Below are 19,499 nucleotides of genomic sequence, written 5' to 3'. Positions count from 1 at the left end.
TCTATCTATCTATCTATCTATCTATCTATCTATCATATTTCGGAGTTTAAAAATTAACTGAGTGATAGGCTATACGTGCTGTCCTGTTGTTTTTTTCTGTTCTTGTTGTTGACAGTTGCTACACTGTTTATGCAATGCTTTTCTTTTGTCTGTGTATTATTCTTGTACTTCTATTCTATAGTTTGTACTCTTTTCTTGTTGTATGTCAATTATAAAGCGCCCTTGAGCTATGGAAAGGAGCTATATAAATTATGCTGCCTCTGCCTTCACTTGCTATCGGAAATGTCCTACTTCCCACTTCTGAAGTCGTAATTACGAGCTCATCGCATTCAAATTTTGACTTGAGAGGGCGGTTATGTCCAATTTTTTAACTAGGAAACTAGTCGGCTATTTTAATATTAATATTCATTATTATTTATACTTTCTAATTATTTCCACGTTTAAAATAAAAATTAAAAAAGAGATTTAATAAAAACGAAACTCTTCCTGAATAAAACAGACTTTTATTTTGTTGGGACTTGTATTTTGAAATGTAACTAGGACTGTCAGAGCGGGCATAATCATACTGACTGGCCAGATACTTGCATCCTTTTTGAAGCTATGTCAAGGTTAAGTATTACGTGTCGTTCTCTGTATCTTCTAAATTTGAGCTCCAGATGGAAATGCCAGCAACAAACCTCCAGACTATCAACAATGAGCAGTGGAGTTGAAGTGAGTGAGTTTAAAACAAACATTTCCGGCATGTTAGCATGACTGAATTGCCAATATGTGCGGTGGTGTCTCATATTATATTGCCTTATTTGGCGTAAATGTCTCTTATTTGTTTATTATTATAGAATAGAGAGACAAATATTTTGCGTAAGGACGTGACGTGACGTGACGTAACTGACTAGCACGTTTTTCTGGTCATTCATGCTGACATTTTGCCCAATTTGGATTAATTAAATAAGTGTAACTGTTTGTGTTTTAGTAGTCAGAAAAATATTTTATCTCTGTTTTGTTTGTGACCCGTTTGATTTTAGTCAATATGTGGTGGTGACAAATTTAGGAGTATTTCTTCAGCAAAGACACTCACAAGGACCAGTGTATGGGAAGGACATGCACAGGTAAAGGACTCAGACCCTTTTGTACCTTTTATGACAGAATTAAAATCTAAATTTCTAAATCAAGTATAAAAATATATAAAGGTTTAAATTACCTGCTATCATATCCATCCATATTGTCTGATATTTCCAATATTTTTAAGTGGTTTGATGGCAGTCTGAAGAGAAGAGAACTTCATTCAAGTGCAGCTCTTGGAGAAGAAAACGCTCCTCAGTTGAGGTAAATATTGTTCTGAGTGAAAAGTGTAATATTGTAATAATCACTGACTCATAGAGCACAATATTTGCAATAATCCTTGTACTTTGATTATGGATTAAGATAGGCTACTGCTGGTTATGATTTATCACTGTATTGAAAATGTGTTTATTGTACGATTGTTGTCCATCAAACATTTGTATGTTAATTTAATTTTTATTAAAAAAATATTTTATATTAAATTGCTTTTTTATTTGTTTGTATAACAAGAAATATCCCAGGAATGTCAGCCTCCAATTATCTGTCCACATCAAATTTGTTTATATTCACATTAAAATAATACACAAGTCTAAATAGTTTAAATAAGCAGCAAAGTTCTTATCATTTACAGTCTGTAATATATAGCTAAAAGTATTTTTGACACAGAAAACATTATACCATACAAACTATTTTTACTATGAGCAACTATTAATAAAACATTTTTCATTGCTAACACTTTACAATAAGGTTTCCTTTGTTAACATTAAATGACTACATTAATTAATATGAACTAATAGTGAAAAAAATACTAGTCTTTATTAATCTTGGTTAAAGGTAATTTCAACATTTACATGATTAAAATCAAAAGTTATATCTAATGTATTGCTCATTGTTAATATTAGGTATGCATTAAAGGGATAGTTCACCCAAAATTTAAAATGTTGTCATAATTTATCCACCCTCATGTTGTTCCAAATGAGTGTCTTTCTTCTGTTGAACACAAAAGAAGATATTTTAAAGAATGTTGGAAATCAAACAGTTGCTGGTTCCCTTTGACTTCCATAGTATTTTTTTTCCTACTATGGAAGTCAATGGATACTGTCAACGGTTTTATTTCCAACGTTCTTTAAAATATCTTCTTTGTTTTCAACAGAAGAAAGAATTATTCTTTTTTAGGGGACCTTATTGTAAAGTGTTACCTTCTCATATATTATTTATACATGAGCATCACATGCACCAATATTTTGCAATGATGGGGTACTACTATTTTTTTATTCTACAAAGTAATTGTTTTGTATAGAGAACTAACAGAGACAGAGTATGGGAGAATAGCAGATGAGACGATGGACGCATTATCAGAATATTTTGAAGACCTCACAGATGAGAACTTCACTGGAATGGACTATGACGTTGTCTTCTCTGTAAGTACACATGCCCTTATTCTCACATCCTTACATGATACAGTTTTTCTCAGTCGCTTTGGTGCATTTCTCAAATCATCCTTAATATTTGCAAAGAAGTATGTGCATTCTCGAAACAATTCGTACAAATAGCACCACACATTGGATTACCTGCAAAAGCCTGTAACTTACTCAAAATCTTTAGTTCATCTCTCAAAAGTAAGTATTTATGTCAATGAACATATCAATGCCATCAGAATGAAAAGTCCTTGTGTCATTGTTCACAAACAATGTGCTTAGTCATGTTGTCAATAAAATGCTGCACTGACTCTGTTAGTATTACCTGATGTAAACTATGGCAACAGTTTTGATGACAGTTACTGAACTGAAATGTACAAAGCTGCGCTTCTTCTGTATGCCATATATCCATTTCAAAAGTACAAATTTACACACTACTGTACGTGAGTTATTGATTGAAAGAGACTGGATAGGATTCACAGTTACACTTTTACTAGTGCTCTGTAAAACATTACAATATTATTGTGATATAGAAAAGAAAAAGAAATAGGGGCACAAAGGCGAAAATACAACATTAGAAAGGCAAACACAGGAAAGACCCCTTAGGCAAAATTTTGCTTTCGCATGCAGCACTGTATGAGGAATTGCAATGCAGTCTGTCTGTACACCTCTTGACGTGCCAGTCTGTCGGGCCACAGATTCTCATCTACATCACGACGAATATCTTCCCTTGCAATGCAGCGTGGAAAATATATTTTGGAATGTCTTATCCAACCTCTGCTGGCGTCTATTGTGATGTCCTCACAGGCTACAACCATGGCAGCCAGAAGCGTCATCTGAGTATGTGGCTGGCGATCATAGACCTTCCACCTCCATGCTGAGAGGAACTCCTCAATTGGGTTAAGGAATGGAGAATAAGGTGGGAGGAATTCCATCAGCATTCTATAGTGGGTCACAAATCATTGCCTGATGGCATTTGAGTGATGGAATCTCATATTATCCCAAATTACCACATACTTTGGTAAATCATTTCGAAATGGACCCCCTCATCATCAGGGATGAGAGTCCTGTCGAGGGTCTCTAAGAAGGTGAGTTGAAGGTTCATGAGATGCAACTTTGAGCTATTTCAGAGAACTGGTTCCTCATTGGTTGATCTACATTCTCTTCATTAGTGAAAGTTAAGATTCACCTGCACAATTCATCAATTCATGGCACATTTACGAAAAGTCTAATAGAAATGTGTAGAAAATATGCTTGACAGTTTATGACAACTAGATCATCCATTTTGCATTTAATGACTTATACGATGAACTAATGTCTAGATGTTTTGAGGGGTAAGACTATTGCACACGGAACAATTTAATAAATTTTTTTGAGCAACATGGCATTGGCAACTGATAATGTAGGAAACCGCAGATAATTGTACAATAATCAATTGCATGAATGTACCAAAGCAATCGCAACTTATCGCAACTTGTTCAAAAGAATGAGAAACTGCTTTTATGATGTGCACAAGTGACTAGATGATGTAGAGGTTGAACAAGTCGTTTTGAGAATTTCATTTCTGATCTGAGAATTGCACCAAAGCGACTGAGAAAAACTGTAAATGCTTTTACATCTCAACTATGTGAAAAGTCTGTTTTGCCTAGATGTCCAGTAGGGGTCAATGTTGGTCTAAAAACTAAAATGATTTGAAATAAGAAATGCTGTTTGCAACGGATGGCATCTGATTCTTGATTGAATTGTATCTTCAGTGAGAAAATAACAGGGTCGAAAAATGAATTGATTTTAAATGAACCATTAGCAACAAAAAAAACATGTACAGACACAATATAGACCATTTTCTTTTTCTTTTGTAAAAGGCAAATTAGCGAGATAAAAAAGAACTATTAATTTAATTAAAATGAATTGAGTTGGTGTTTCCAGTCTTTACTTAAACACACTTTACCTGTCATGTAACCCATTTGTCTAACCTTTACATCCCCAGCCTTTTTGTGGAACATTGCAATTAGGTTGTTTCTCTGTAAAGTGAAAAGGGGTCCTAAAACTTTTATGATGGTATCTTTTCTTCTTTTATAGAAAAGAGGTTTGCTTGAGTGTTATTGTTGTTGAGTGCTCCCGCACAACTCCTGTTAAGAGTTCACAGCCAGAAACTGCTTTTTGTGCAGCAGCCTTTGTTGGAGCACCTTGCAGAGAAAATGCATATGTCCTGCAGGATTTATGAAGGCTACAAACACTGAGCTTTTAGTATGTTATTGTTAGACTAGACTAATGTAACTTCCAATCATTCCGCACACACACATACATAAATATAGATGTATATGTGTGTGTGTGTGTATATATATATATATATATATATATATATATATATATATATATATATATATATATATATATATCTGTCTCGAACCCAGTGAATGATTAAGTCCTTGCACTCGTTCCATTTAAGCATCTGGCGGGTGGCCAGCAGACCCTGCTGACAGATTGATTGGTCATTCACGCTCCTCGCTCTCCTCTGGCTGGATAAATGTCAGGCGGTGAGCTTCCTGTCAGCTACTTGTTCTAAGCAGCTTGTTTTTACACCTCTCTATAGCCTCAAATGCAGCTGGCAAACACTGTGCTGGTGTTTTCAACTGTGGTATACGCAGTAGCCTCACACTGAAAAAAATCTATTTTTGCACACTGACTCTGTTGCTACAGTTGATATGATATAATGATACCACAACCCTTTACATTAAACATTCGGACAGCTGCAAGTCAAGGTTTGGTTGACGAATTGAGCCATGTTCCCAATGCTTGGCCTCGGACATGACTATACATTCACACATGTTTAGATCATCTTTTTTGAGGTTGTTTCATATACATTGTATCACCATCATTTTGTTCTTTAAGAATTCTGAACCAGTGGCGTTTTAGGCATCAGTTTAATGGTACAAATAGTTTGTGGTTTAATTGATCAGTTTTTTTAGGTTTGCATGTTTTTTTTTTTCGTTTTTTTTTTGGATTTAGGATAATTATCTGTGAAAAAATTAGTACACCCCCTTGCATTTATTGATTTATTCATCTCTGTTTTATTTATCTATTTTAAATGTTGGCATATTGATACTCAAACTTAATTTGGACAGCACTGATGGGTGAAAGTGATTATAATTAATTAAAAACATTTTATTTAAAAAAAAATGAGAAACAAATAAGTGCACCCCTACGTTTTATTTTTATATATTTTGCAATTATAAGTTTAACTGTTGAATATTTGTAAAAAGAATTTCTTTCAGGTTGTTCTCCCTGTCAATGCTGCTGTTTCAATGTTACAGCCACAGACTGAAGCTCTCATACACTTACATGTGTGTTAAATGTCTTAACAGAGTGGTGTGCTGACGGTGAAAGTTGGCTCTGACCACGGCACATACGTTATCAACAAACAGACACCCAACCGACAGATTTGGCTTTCGTCGCCGACAAGGTTAGACAGTCATTTGTTGATGTTCGTATGTAATGCTTAACTGTGTTTAATCTGGTTTATGTAAAATAATGAGAATTAAATCAACAAATTTCTTGATAACATGTTTTACTTTGTATTACTTAGTGTCAGTATTTTGAATTCTTTAACTGAGTTGCATTAGAAATGCTAGTTATTGAATTACATATTAACAGTGTGATATAATGAGAGCAAATATATGTTCAGTTTTCAGCTTCATCAGACATTTCTGAATGTTTCCTTTCTCAGTGGGCCAAAGCGCTACGATTGGACGGGGGAGCGATGGGTGTACGCTCACGATGGCGTGACATTGCACAGTCTGCTCTCCAAAGAGTTGTCTGTCATCTTCAAATCAAATATAGACCTGTCGCATCTAATCCATTCATGATGAGAACAATTTGAAGAACAGACACCGTTATTGATCTTTTCCTCGCCGTGATCTTAACAAGTTACTACTGTAGCCAATGCTCAAAAAACCTATTAGGCTGGCTTAATATTTTTTATGGTTTATAGATACCCATTGTTCACAGACCTACAAATTGGCCAAAAAAGCTAAAAAAAAAGTATAGACCTCAGATAAACTGCAGGGTGGATTTATAACCTGGTTGGATTAAAAAGATCACGTTTAATGGCTCTTAAACCTGAATAAGACAAATGGTCTCAGATTGTTTTTCGGAGGCTGTTTTTATCTGTAGCATTTTGCACGCCTGGCCCTGGTTGAACTAGAGGCTGCTGGGTAGATGCAGGAAAAGAAGAGGATTACGACTGACAGATGGAGAAGTTCTTGCTCTAAAAGCCCCCGGACATAGCCTTTATTTAAGAGTTATCTGTGAATAACGGCATCGCTCTCCGATCATATTCCTCAGAGCTTTACCACCACCCTCGGATGATTTAAAAATACCAGCCCAATTTAGCATCAACCCACCCGTCAGTTAAAGCGGTGTCATTAACTCTGGTGATACAACATCGATCATTACTCCAGACGCCTCTTAACATAATAGCCCATATATCGCAACATTAACTTGATACGCTGTCCATGCAAATGTTGAAATGTGAGATGTATTTAATCAGGTTATATGTGATGAAACAGTGGCACATCTCCCGCAGTGTTGATGTCTCTGTCCATTGATGCATATGTAAATACAATGTTAAATAAATTATAATGTTTGTTTTATTTTCATTGTATACATGTTATAGTTTTATTTTTATTATTATTAATTATAATTATTATTCATGATTTTGAATTCTTATTATTAATAATACATGTTAAAATAATAATACTTGGTTGCTTTTTATTTATTAATTAAGTAATGAAATGTTCAAAGACATGTTCTAGGCCATTATCTTTAGATGGTTTTTCAGTAGTTTAAATTTTAGCATTGTATTATTATTATTATTATAATGATTATGGTTATTATTAATACATGCTAAAATGATAATTCTTAGTTGTTTTTATATTTAAAAAAAATTGCCTTCTTTGTCTTATTATATTTATATAGGTTGTTATATAGACAATGTTTTAGACCAATATATTCGGTTTTCAATAATTTCATTTTTAACATTGTATTATTATTTATTAAAATATTATTTTATCACATTATCATTAAAATATTATTATTATTATTAGAAATAATAATTTATTATTTTGAGTGATTATGATTTATTAATACATGTTAAAATAATATTTGGGTGTTTTTTATTTTATTATTTATTTGTGCAAGACAATGTTTTAGATCAATATCTTTAGACCGGTTTTCAGTCATAAGTTTAATTTCTGTATGGCATTAAAATATTATTATTATTATTATTAGAAATAATTATTATTTTAAGTGATTATGATTTATTAACAGTTTAAAATAATAATATTTTTTATGTTTTTATTTTTAAAAAAAAATGTGTGCAAGACAATGGTTTAGACCGGTTTTCAGTCATAAGTTTAATTTCGGTAGGTGTTTGAGAATCTGAGTCTGCCTTGATATCTGCAACTGATTTCAGCGTTAGCTACACTTTGATATGAAGATTCGAGATCAATTACTTTGAGATAAGCCTCTCGTATAAATTGCACCAGCTGCTTTTAAATCTTTTTGAAAGCTGTAACACTCTCTGTCTTTGAGCTAAAGTGTCCTTTAAGATGCCAGATTATTCCCAGTATTAATGGCACCTAATTATGATACGAGCAGCCATTGAATCAGAGCTCACGGCTGATGATAAACACTTTGAGCATCTTTTCTCTCTTTGTCCAGACATGAATATGCAAATGTCTATTATAGAGCTCGAATCACAGGCCCAAAAATAGCATGAAGTTTCCATGGGAACATGGATTTATCACTGAACTCTGATGTCAATTGAGTGGTTTTGCTCCAAACAAGCGAAGGAAGTCTAAAAGATTCCCCGAGCTCGCGCACGTTTTACTGTCATTTCAGCCTCGTTGCTGGACATCAAACATCGCCCTCGGTAGAGCGTTTCTCAGAAGGACATCATCTAATGTAAACATTCTGGACTAACATGAAAGCGTGGGGCTAAAAATACAATGTGACCTGGAAAAATTAACCTATGTCAAGCAACATTTAGACACCCTTAAACACTTATCTGATGACGCAATCATGCATTTTGTTTGTGTGTGTGTGTGCATTTGCTAATTGAGGATTCGTTTTTCTAAAGAAGAAGAAAAAGGAACTATTCTTCAATTCAGGTGAGTCTTTTATTTTATTTTCTTGCTATTTTACTCAGTCAACATCAATGCCATGAATCAGACAAAAGGCCTGATGCACTTCAGATGACTCAACTGCACTGCGTAGAGATCATGTGGGATGCTTGGAATTAATTCCACATCAAAAGAAACTGGTTAATTAGAATTTGTTGGATGTTAATAAGCACAGAATCTGTACATGTCATTCCTTTGTTGTTGCAATCCATGGTTTTGCATAGTTATCAAAGGGATTTCTATAATATTCAAATAGCAATTTTAGTCTGCTTTGTAAAAGCCTGTTCTCAAAGTAAAAATGTAAGTTGTTATATATTGCAAATGCAAATGTTATTTCTCACAATTGTGACTTCATATCATGATATATCACATTGTAAGATATAGTCAATTATGACAGTAAAAATTATAAGAAATTGTGCATTAGCTCCTGTCCCCTTTCTCAGCAGCGCTGGATCCAGAAGTGTTTTTTTTATTATTTTTTTGCATTCATTTTCTTGTTAAAGAGTTACTGGTATAAGCCATGAACCATGAAGTCTACGAGATGAGTTACAACACTACAAACTTTGATTTGAACCAAAAAAGTATTTGAAAATCGGACTAAAGAGCTCTTTTGGTGCGTTTTGCTTTTTCGACTCTGATTGGTGGAATTTTCTCCACCAATTCCGCTGTAAAACAGAATTAATTTCAGTTTAAATAACTTGGTCTGTCGGCTTACCAGCGATTAACAACATCGTAGTTCACAGTATGCTGTCTTTTTTAAAGGGGTCATATAATGCCATTTTTGTACAAGTTATTATGATTCTTTAGGGTCTAAATGAAAAGTTTGTAATACAATTTTATCAAAAATTCTCATTAGTTTTGTAAGAAAACACTAATTTTACCTGGTCAAAAACAGCTCTGTTTTCAGCACGCCGTTTAAGTGCATGTGTCTTTAAATGATAATGAGCTTTGCTCACCCCGCCCCTCTGTTCTGTGCGTACACAGTTTGTAATAACAAAATAACCATAACGCGTTGTTCATTATAACCTTGGGATTATGAATTATATTGAGAATGTTGTACATAGAATACATGCCGTAATGTACCCTGAGTGTAAACCTTAGCCGCATTCATCGTGAAGCGTGCAAGCGATTTGCAAAGATTAATATAAAGGTTAATAAAACGTTACACTCACTTCTTCTGGAGGTGCGCAGGAACACGAACAGCTTCTTAGCAAAACCAGCTTTATACTGACCCTCGTTTATAAAGCAGTCTGGTCAGAAATGATTTGCGGAAACTTGAAAGCATTGACGTTGATCATGGGGAATATTCCCTTCGAAAAACAAAACTCAGCCACTGCGTCTTCAGCGGTTCGGATTTAGGAACATCAAAATGACTGCTGTGTTCGTTATTACACCCAAGAACAGAACACCACAATCGCTTAGACGCCATTCTGCTCCAGCGTATCAACAATGCGGACTATGATGACAGCTCACTCACGAGCGAGGGCGGGTCTGTGTTGAAACGCTGCTGTCAATTACCAATTGTGGGAGGGGCATCTGACCGTGTGACGTCACACGGTCAGACGGCTCAATTTGAGACGGGAAAACATAAGGAGATTTAAAAAAAACACTGGATGGATTTTTATCATTATATGATGGTTGTGTACAGGCACTGCCAACACACATTTCAGTACAATCAACTTGTAAAAGTGCATGTACCATTATATGACCCCTTTAAGGTTTATAAGTTATCGTTAAAATGAATTTCGAACAAATGACAAAGAAGAACAAAAAAATAGCATACATACAGACATTTGTACATTATCCTAAATTCAATTAGTCAGCCACCATTGATTTAAAAATAAATTAAAAAAACTTTTTTTAAATTAAACTTTCACAATTGGATTATTGATCATCTTAACTCATTTGGTCACATTACACCTACATTTATGTTTAATGTCTGTTTTAAGTTTATAGGCTAAAGTCTCCCAAATGACAAATGGTACCTGTTTCATGAGGAATCTCATCTTTCGTGTGAGACAGCAGAGTCTAGTGCTGTCACAGACCTGAAGAAAATTGAGACAAATTGCTGCATTCACCGGAAATTGGAGAGATTAATTTCTCATCTTTGACAGACTCTGGAGCACTCGTATCTACAAAGCAGGGCGAACAGTTTTTGCTTCTATTGTGAATCCTCCTTGAGATAGCATCTGAAGGATAATCTGAGAAGGACCTTATCTTTCTATATAAAGCGGCTCTCGCTACTTTATCTGTCTGTCTACTCTAGAGCGCATTCAATATATTATAAGCAAACAAGGTGCAATGAGACCCTGACATGAGACACTGACACAGTGTCTTACTAAGTGCTTTTGACCGAACCAAAACATTGCTTTCTATAGCATTCAGCTTAACAATCTATTATGTCATAATTACTGCAACACTATTACTATTGCTCAACACTGTCTGACTTGTCGAGGAGAGTTGTGTTATGACTTTTTTCTAAAACTGCAATTTTAACCTGGAGGATAAAATATATATATATAGTCTTACAGACAGACTTCAAAGCTGCAGTAAGCGATTTCTGAGAAATGCCAATATTATCCGTCTGCAGTCCGGGAGGCGATTTTTTTTTTCCCCAGGATGGTAGGGGAAGACTCATGAATATTCATTAGGGTAGTCATCCCTGATTGGTCTTAACCCCAGTGACGGGTAGGTTTAGGGCGGGGTTAGGAGTAGGTCATCAGACCCCCAGTGGCAGGTAGGTTTAGGGGTGGGGTTAGGGGTAGGTCATCAGACCAATCAAGGATGACTTCCCTAATGAATATTCATGAGTCTTACCCTACCATCCTGGGACAAAAAATATCGCGTCCGGGAGGCCGCACTTTCAGGACCGCAGTTGGAGGACCGCATTTCTAGGACCCTAGTTTTTTGTGACAGCGCCACCTACAGAGTCGGAGAACCGCAGTCCCAGGAATGCATTTCCAGGACCCTAGTTTTGGAGGACCGAAAAAAGTGCCACCAAGGCAGTATTTCCACCCACTTTTAACTACATTAGAGTTTTAGAGGTTTTTTAAAGTTTTATTACACCCAAATACTATTTTCTTTATTGCAATTAAACCTGGTTCCTAGGAATGTTGAGAAATGATTGGGTCTAAGTAGCATAATATAATAACTCAAGTAAAATGAATCATGTTATAGTCTTTCACTAGATCGACCACATTTTCAAGTACAGAGGGAAGACAAGGATGACTCTCGGGGTAGAAATGCTGTTGAAAGCAAGCACCACAACACACTTGTAGCCAATCAGCAGTAGGGGGCGTGTCCACTCATGAGAGTGAGCAAGAGCAAGAATGACTGTAGAAAGAGAGATGGCTGAGAGACATTACAAAAGAGAAAAGGTCAGTGGAATATCACTGGGAAAAGAAGGGTAATGATGTTGTTCTGTAACTGATCACGATTTCCTGTTCTTCACCATTTTAATTAACTTCTGAATTGCACTAGTTAATTTCAATGGTTCTGTGGCATGAGCTACTTTTACACTTGTTGTCACTATAGCTTTTTTTATTTACTTACCAAAACACCCACATTATTCACATTTGGCCTTAGGCAATTGTTAATTTTGGACCTGATCAGACAGCATGTAAGTGTGAGCATGGAAGTAGTTATATACACAAATATTGGAGGTAAAAGATTTCCTCTTTTTAACTTGCATGTCTAAAAATGGTTTGATTCCCATTTTCTAGGATCCCAAGAGATTGCTCAAGTCATGTTAACTGCCTCTCTAGATTCTGCCTCTCTTACCCTAGACATAAAGTAGCAAAGGTGACATTGCAGTTACCTTGGTTTATAAAAGCTAAAGGAGCAGCTCTCAATAAACACTCTATTAGCTTCACACGATTCTCAAGGCCGCAAGTCAATATGGAACCGTGGGATAAGGATGAGCTCCCCTGTCCTGAAGCTGTTAATATGACACATGAGACATGACCAAGAGGATGTGGTGGTCTGGCATGATTTCCTAGACTTTGATGATTCTGATATCAACAGTCAGATTAATCACCAATCTATATCAATGCGCTGTTTTCAATGACGCACACAAACGCAACGTAATTCGCGCTGTTTTTATTGACGCACTCTCACGCGCAGTGCGCATATAGAAACTTATCAACGCTGCCCCACTACTTTTGTTTATAAATTAGTTTCGCTACTGAATTGCTACATTATAGGCCTATTTCTCAGCAACGAGGCGATACCATCGCTGGTTTTAAAGTTATTAAACTCGTTGAGAGAGACCAACAGACAGGTAATTCACACATACTTCTCAAATCTCGCTCTCTCGGTCTATCTCTCGATTGATAATGAATTCAAATAAATGCTTTAATTCGTTCATTGAAATAAATATCATCTTACACACTACTTTATCTCTCTGTCTGAGTCAAAGCGGGCATAATCTAGCTCTAACAAGCCCTAACTGACGAAAATAACCGTCATTTTTACCCTTCCGGTTAAATATTGAGCAGCCTGCTAATTTCAATAACAGCTTGTCAGTGCTGGCAAATGATGACCGTGCTATAAGCGGGATAATCCACGGCTAGCTGTGCTTTAAACGATTTGAATGCACTCCGCGGAGGCAACATTAAAATCGTCTATAATCTAGCCGTGGATTATCCCTTACTTATCATGTTGTAGGCCTACCTTGTATTTTCATGTCCTCCAAACTTTTGAGTAGGCTATATTATCGTGTGCTTAGATGACCTTCAATTTAGTGTTTCTCTGATATATGAGTGTGGAGCGAGTCAAAGAGGGACATTATCAGCACCATGTCAGAGGCGAGACAATGTTGATAAAGGAACAAAGACCCCACTGAAGTCAGGTGAGAATGAGATGTCACATCTTACAAGGCCAAAACACTCTACAAGAGTTGAGTTTTCTTAATACATATGCTGGACAAGACACACTATCTAGGGTGCTTTCCTTTATGAAGGGTGCTTTCCTATGAACAACATGAGCTTCATTATATTTAGAGATGCACAATAGCCTATACCCTATCAGTTTATAAGAATCAATATTGGATATGTAGGCTAATTGTCCAAGCTCAATTTTTACATTTAGATTACCTTAGCCATCATCTTCATTAATTAAGAATTGAAGAAATTATGAATTATGAATTATAATAAAGAATTGAATTGATTATTGAATAGATCAATAAAGGGGGGCTCCCTTTATGCACATTCCGAATTTAAATGGTTGTAATTCAAGAATGCTTTGGAATATAGACGTAAGATTGGTCTTGTTTTAAAGAAGACAATCTTTTAAAATGCTACTATTTTAATAACATTAAAAATTAAGTGTTTAGTAGGCTAAATATCAAAATTAATATCCAGTTTACATACCTACATTAAAAAACGTAAAAAAATATATTTTTTTGCGTTTATTCACTTGTTCAAATGTTTTTGTGTGTTTTATATTTATTTAGACATTATAGTTTAGAATTCGGCAATTTGTAGAAAATGTTGTTAACATTAAAATCAGCCACAAATAATTAACTTAATAATTAATTAAATAATAATTGTCTTAATATTAGTGCATCTCTAATATATATTCATTAAATCTCTAGCAAGTCTCAAAATTAATATCCATTTTTCTTACTGTACATTATAATGTTGCAATGCCGAAATTCACTTAAAATTATTGATTTTATTTTGTAGTCTTATTTTAAATTTATTTAGACAAAATTGGGTAGAATTATAAAACCAGTAATTTGATGAAAATGTTAATGACATTGAAATTATACATTTTTCGTGTTGGCCACAATTTTAATATTAGTTTGTTCCTATTTATATAATTTTTTTGTCAGATACAGTACATATTGTCTGTTGCCTTTGGAATCAGGATAGTCGCTAGTGAAGGTCTTGATCGGGGAGGTCTATACCTGGAGAAAACGATCCGTTAGCAATAGCATTCCCATTCATCTTAATGGCAGCTGCTCAGCTGGTTCTGGGCCCCCTGGAAATATATGATTTGAAATCTGGCAAACCTTGAGCAGATTTATGGTGATTAGTCCAAACTGAGGTGTCCATCAAATGAACCCTATGAAAACGTTCATTACCCAAGGCCCTTTTGAAGTAGTTATTTTCGAGCGCTTGTGGCCGCCATGATTGTTCTCCATTCGAAGTCCTCGGCGTAGGCATCATTTACGTCATTTGGAGCGCTGTTGGTGGTATGACAGGTGCCTTGCGCACTTTGATATTTAATGGAGACGCATGAGACTATAGCAGCTCTGTGGTTTAATACATCATTTAGAAGTTACCCAGCGGAATTGGCTCTCCGCTCAAAATGAATGTAACAGTGTGCTAATATGAAAGTGTGAGGAGACACACTATGCACATATTTGGATATCACGTGTTTGTGACTCTGACATAGGGATATTAAATTATGTTTAGACATGAGAAGTAATTTGGTAGCACAGCTGATAAAGATCCTCTGTGGTGGTGAGTATTGACTAGTTGAAGTCATCTATCATGAAGCTCAACCTCTGCCCTCAACCCTTCCTTGATTTAATCATGGAGTTATCACAAATTGTAGAGCGAATTATTAAAGGTGAAGGTGTAAAAGCATTTGTTTTACTCAAAGACACTTTAAACATAGATTTACTGTGCATTTCATATATAAAAACAAATTTATATGCAATGTGTATTGACTTTATATTATACTGTAAGGGAGATTTGGGCAAGTTGTCACTTTTTTAAACAAGTGTATATTTCTCAGGCTAAGTTTATTTTTGAAAGTCAGTTTTAGTATAAACACACATAAAACAGTCTTGGTATGGAATATTTCACCATTCTTGATGAGAAAAAAAAAAAGAGCTACTTTTCATTTAACACACATTGGACCTCATTCATAAAACACATGCAGAACAAATTTGTGTAAATAATTCATTAATCCATTCTTGCATAAATTGTTGCATGTAATTGAAAGTGACAATGTAAGAACAGTTTTGCAAACAATACACACAAGGATTCATTCTACTCATGTTTCAAGTCCAATGATTGTGGGGCATGTTGTCACAATAGAAACACTGATTTGAGAAGAATAGCTATAAAATATTGTCTCAAGTAAAAATAAAATAAACTTTCACATAATATCTTCATCAATAGGCTGTTAATACCTTTCTAGTAAAAATTTTACATTTCACATTTAAATGTGTTGGTTTAAAAGAGTTTTTAACTCATGATGTGTCTGAATCTAAAATACAAAACCACTGCTAGAAGAAATTAATTCTCAAAAGGACTTTTGCCCTTGTGACAACTAGCCCCGGTCTTCCCTATAGCTAGGTAGAAAGCAAATACCCCTTGTATAAAGTCATGACAGTGCTTACATACGTGTTCTGCTGAAAGTGCACGTGAAACAGCTTGTATTACGCTGATCTCATCGGTACCCATCCTAGTGAGGTGGTGTTCATTCGGCCAGAAGAACACTTATAAGAGTTCATTTGTTCCCTTCAATCCCAGAATTCCATATTTCATCATCAGAATGATGCGGTAACACTTTTTACACCCTCAGTCTCACAGCAGCAGTGTACAGTAAGCCATGTCGGAATAGAGCCAAAGGGCTGCTTTAATTGGCCAAAAACAGCAGCTCAAGGTTGCAGCGATGGATTTTTATTTTGTCCTTGACACTCCTCCCCCTCGCTGAGTAGCCAGCTGATGTGTTAGTCTCATTCGCTCTTTATAGGAGAACATATCTGAAGGTTGTGCCTTTTGTTTAGTGCTACACACACCACCTGAACACTTGTGCCTCATTCCTGTAGTTTAGAGTTTGCACAATAACTCCATTATCGGTAAGCGCACTGCATGATTTAGCTATGTAGCTAATGTACCTGGAATATCATCTTTTGCAGTATAGACTGTTGTTGTGAAGTATATAACTTATTGTTTGTTGGGTTTCATGCAAGTTTTCATAATGCAAGAGCTCCAATGATACAAGAGCTTTCAAATATCAGTCACTAGCAAAACATCTGCTATAATATAATATCATGAAATATTTGCAGTTGGCAAGTTTGGGGTCAGAAAATGGAGAAAGATGCTTGTTTTAGCCACATATTATGTTAACTTTCCAACATTTACCAGTAGACTAACTAGTCCATGCTAACCAGCCAAAATTGACCCCCTGGACTTAACACTTACATTAAACCTAACCTTAAAATCTGATTAGCTGATAAATAATCAGCTAAATAATTAAATAATGTAATTACAGGACCAGCTGGGATGTTGATTCAGAACACATACTACTTGAATGAATCACTTTATGCATTTTGCAGTCAGATATTTGCATATTTTGCATATTTTTGGCCTATCGGTGCTGTATCAATTGATTTTAGCTGTGATTAGTTCACAGCCTGACATCAACACAAGCAGATAATTGTCACCCATTTGCTTTTCAGCTTTTAGCGGTTGTAATGAAAGGAGTAATCAGCACATCCTCAGGGTGCTCACACTAATTAAAGAGGCAGAGTGTTGTGACAGGGTCACCTCTGTCAGTGGCATTGAACCAACACAGATAGAGTTCAGTCCTGTGACTGCTTTCATGATACACACAGTAGCTCTGTCATCATCTACTGTACAGCGTTTCTGTATTGCTTTAATTGCTCTTTGATTGAGTTGTATTCTTAGTTCACCCAAAAATTTAATTTCTATAACATTGCATCCTTCGCATGGGCATTTAAATAATTTTGGACTTTTGAATGTGAGTTAAATTTCTTTTTGGCCCATTTTACCAAGAAAACCTGCTTAATAATCAAGCACATCTAAATATAAGGCCTTTTTTAACTTCCAGCCCTCGTTAACAATGATATTATAAATGTTTATATACAAAATATAGTAGTTATTAAGTATATTTATTAAGTAAGTTATTAAGAATAGTATAGTTATTAAGATTGATGTGGTTTGGAATCAATCTTAATAAATATATATATCTCAAAAAGAATTAAACATTGAATACAAATTTTGGTTGCCATTAAACAGCACTAACTCATAATAACAGTGCACCAAACCACTTTGTTAATAGCTACTGCTCTTTAATCATAATTATTGACCTTAGACAATTAGACAATTTTTGACAGGAATGAAAAAAAAGCCTTTTTTTTTTTTTTTACAGCTTGTGATGAAATGTTATGCATAATGTATGTCAACGCCTGTGTGTTGGGTGTTTAAAGGGCAGATTTTATTACCAAGATGAAACACTTCAATTGCCTACTGTCACTGCAAATTCTCAATCTTAATGCGAGTTCATGCTGTATATTTCAGTTTACTTAAATCAAAGTTAGTGCATGTGGAGAAATGACTCTGATGCATGAAGGTCTCCAATGTTCCTCAGCGGGACGTCTGCAATGTCACAGCGGGAGCTCGTTGGTCAATGCTTAAGCTTCATATTTGCATGCCAATGTAAGTGCTTAATATTTCCAAGTGTCTCAGCATTGATTGATTTAGCAAAATCAGAGTTGCACATGTGCGAGCAGACCCGAGCCAAATGCACAGCCATGCTCTCATAATACTGCTGACACCAGACCAGCTGACTCCTAGCAAGAGGATCATGACTTGTAATCAAATGAGGATGATCCCCGCGCCAACACACACACACACACACACACACACACATTCTCACTCTCTCTCTCTCTCTCTCTCTCTCTCTCTCTCTTTCTGTCCCTTCCTAACCCTTTTCCATCTCTGTCTTTCTCTCCTTAATGTTGTTTGTGTTGTATATGAGCTTGACCTTGTCAATATCCATACAATGCTATGCATGTTATTGATCTGAATGAAGCTGGAAACACTTTTCGGGCTATTGGATGCATCCGATCATCTTTTTAGTAGAATCGTTGGTATTATTGCATTTTTTGTGTCAGTATGGTGCTTGCTATTACTGTTGCTCATAAATCAACCGTCAAATTAAAGCCATAGTTCACCCAAAAAAGCTGAAATTTTCATCTTTTATTACTCCATTACTCTTCAGAAATAATTCTAATATGCTGGTTTGCTGCTCAAGAAGCATTTTGTTATTATTATCATCAATGTTCAAAACAGTTGTGCTTCTTCATATTTTTGTGGAAACTGAAACTTTTTTTTCCATGATTCTTTGATGTAAAGGAAGTTCACAATTTTAATGTTTTTGCTGCCTGATCAATTTAGTGCATCCTTGCTCAATAAAAGTATTAATTTCTTTAAAAACAATACCACATCTGTTCTTAATGGGACACAAAAATGAAATTTCTGTCATCACTTACTCATCCTCGTGTCGTTCCAAACCTCTGTGAGTTTCTTTTTTTTGTGGAACACAAAACGATATTTCGAAGAACGTTGGAACATTGGCTTCCAGTGTATGGACAAAAAAAGAAATCAAATTCTCAAAATATCTACTTTTTATGTTTCCCGGAAGAAAGTAAGTCATACAGGTTTGGAATGACATAAGGGTGAGTAAATATGACAGAATTTATTTTGGATGAACTGTCCCTTTAAATAAGTCCAGAACAAGTTGTGCACCTATAATTCTATTATTCATTCTTAGGTTTAGAGTTTTTGAGAACCTACTAATCCTAAGCATGAATAATGCTCGGCCTTAGCATGTATCACTAATAATTCTGAACAAATACGTTGTCTGGTCAGAGCTGCGCGGCATATTCTCTAGCACCTAATGCAGTCATCCATGCATTAAGGATTATGCTTATTAAATCATAGCCTATTACTTCCGTAACATTATAAGCTTTTATGGATTTTTATGTGCGTGAGAAAATGCTTTCAAATCCTTTCATTGCCAACGGCTCATTGTGATACATCTGTGCGGCCAAAAACAGACCTATTCATAGAATTAA

At 35.3% G+C, this 19,499-nt stretch overlaps 1 protein-coding gene across 1 annotated transcript; it reads left to right on the top strand.

Annotated features, from left to right (window-relative positions):
* The first annotated feature begins 520 nt into the window (after positions 1-520).
* On the top strand, positions 521-7,140 carry fxn (frataxin). The gene is made up of 6 exons (XM_084389532.1): positions 521-711; positions 1,023-1,106; positions 1,247-1,323; positions 2,360-2,480; positions 5,843-5,940; positions 6,205-7,140. The coding sequence occupies exons 1-6, from the start codon at positions 601-603 to the stop codon at positions 6,341-6,343; spliced, it is 630 nt and encodes a 209-aa protein (XP_084245658.1). The 5' UTR covers positions 521-600; the 3' UTR covers positions 6,344-7,140.
* Positions 7,141-19,499: the final 12,359 nt, after the last annotated feature.

The sequence above is a fragment of the Rutilus rutilus genome, assembly GCF_951802725.1.
Source record: "Rutilus rutilus genome assembly, chromosome: 19".
Classification (NCBI taxonomy): Eukaryota; Metazoa; Chordata; class Actinopteri; order Cypriniformes; family Leuciscidae; genus Rutilus; species Rutilus rutilus.
This window is presented reverse-complemented; position numbering and strand designations above follow the sequence as displayed.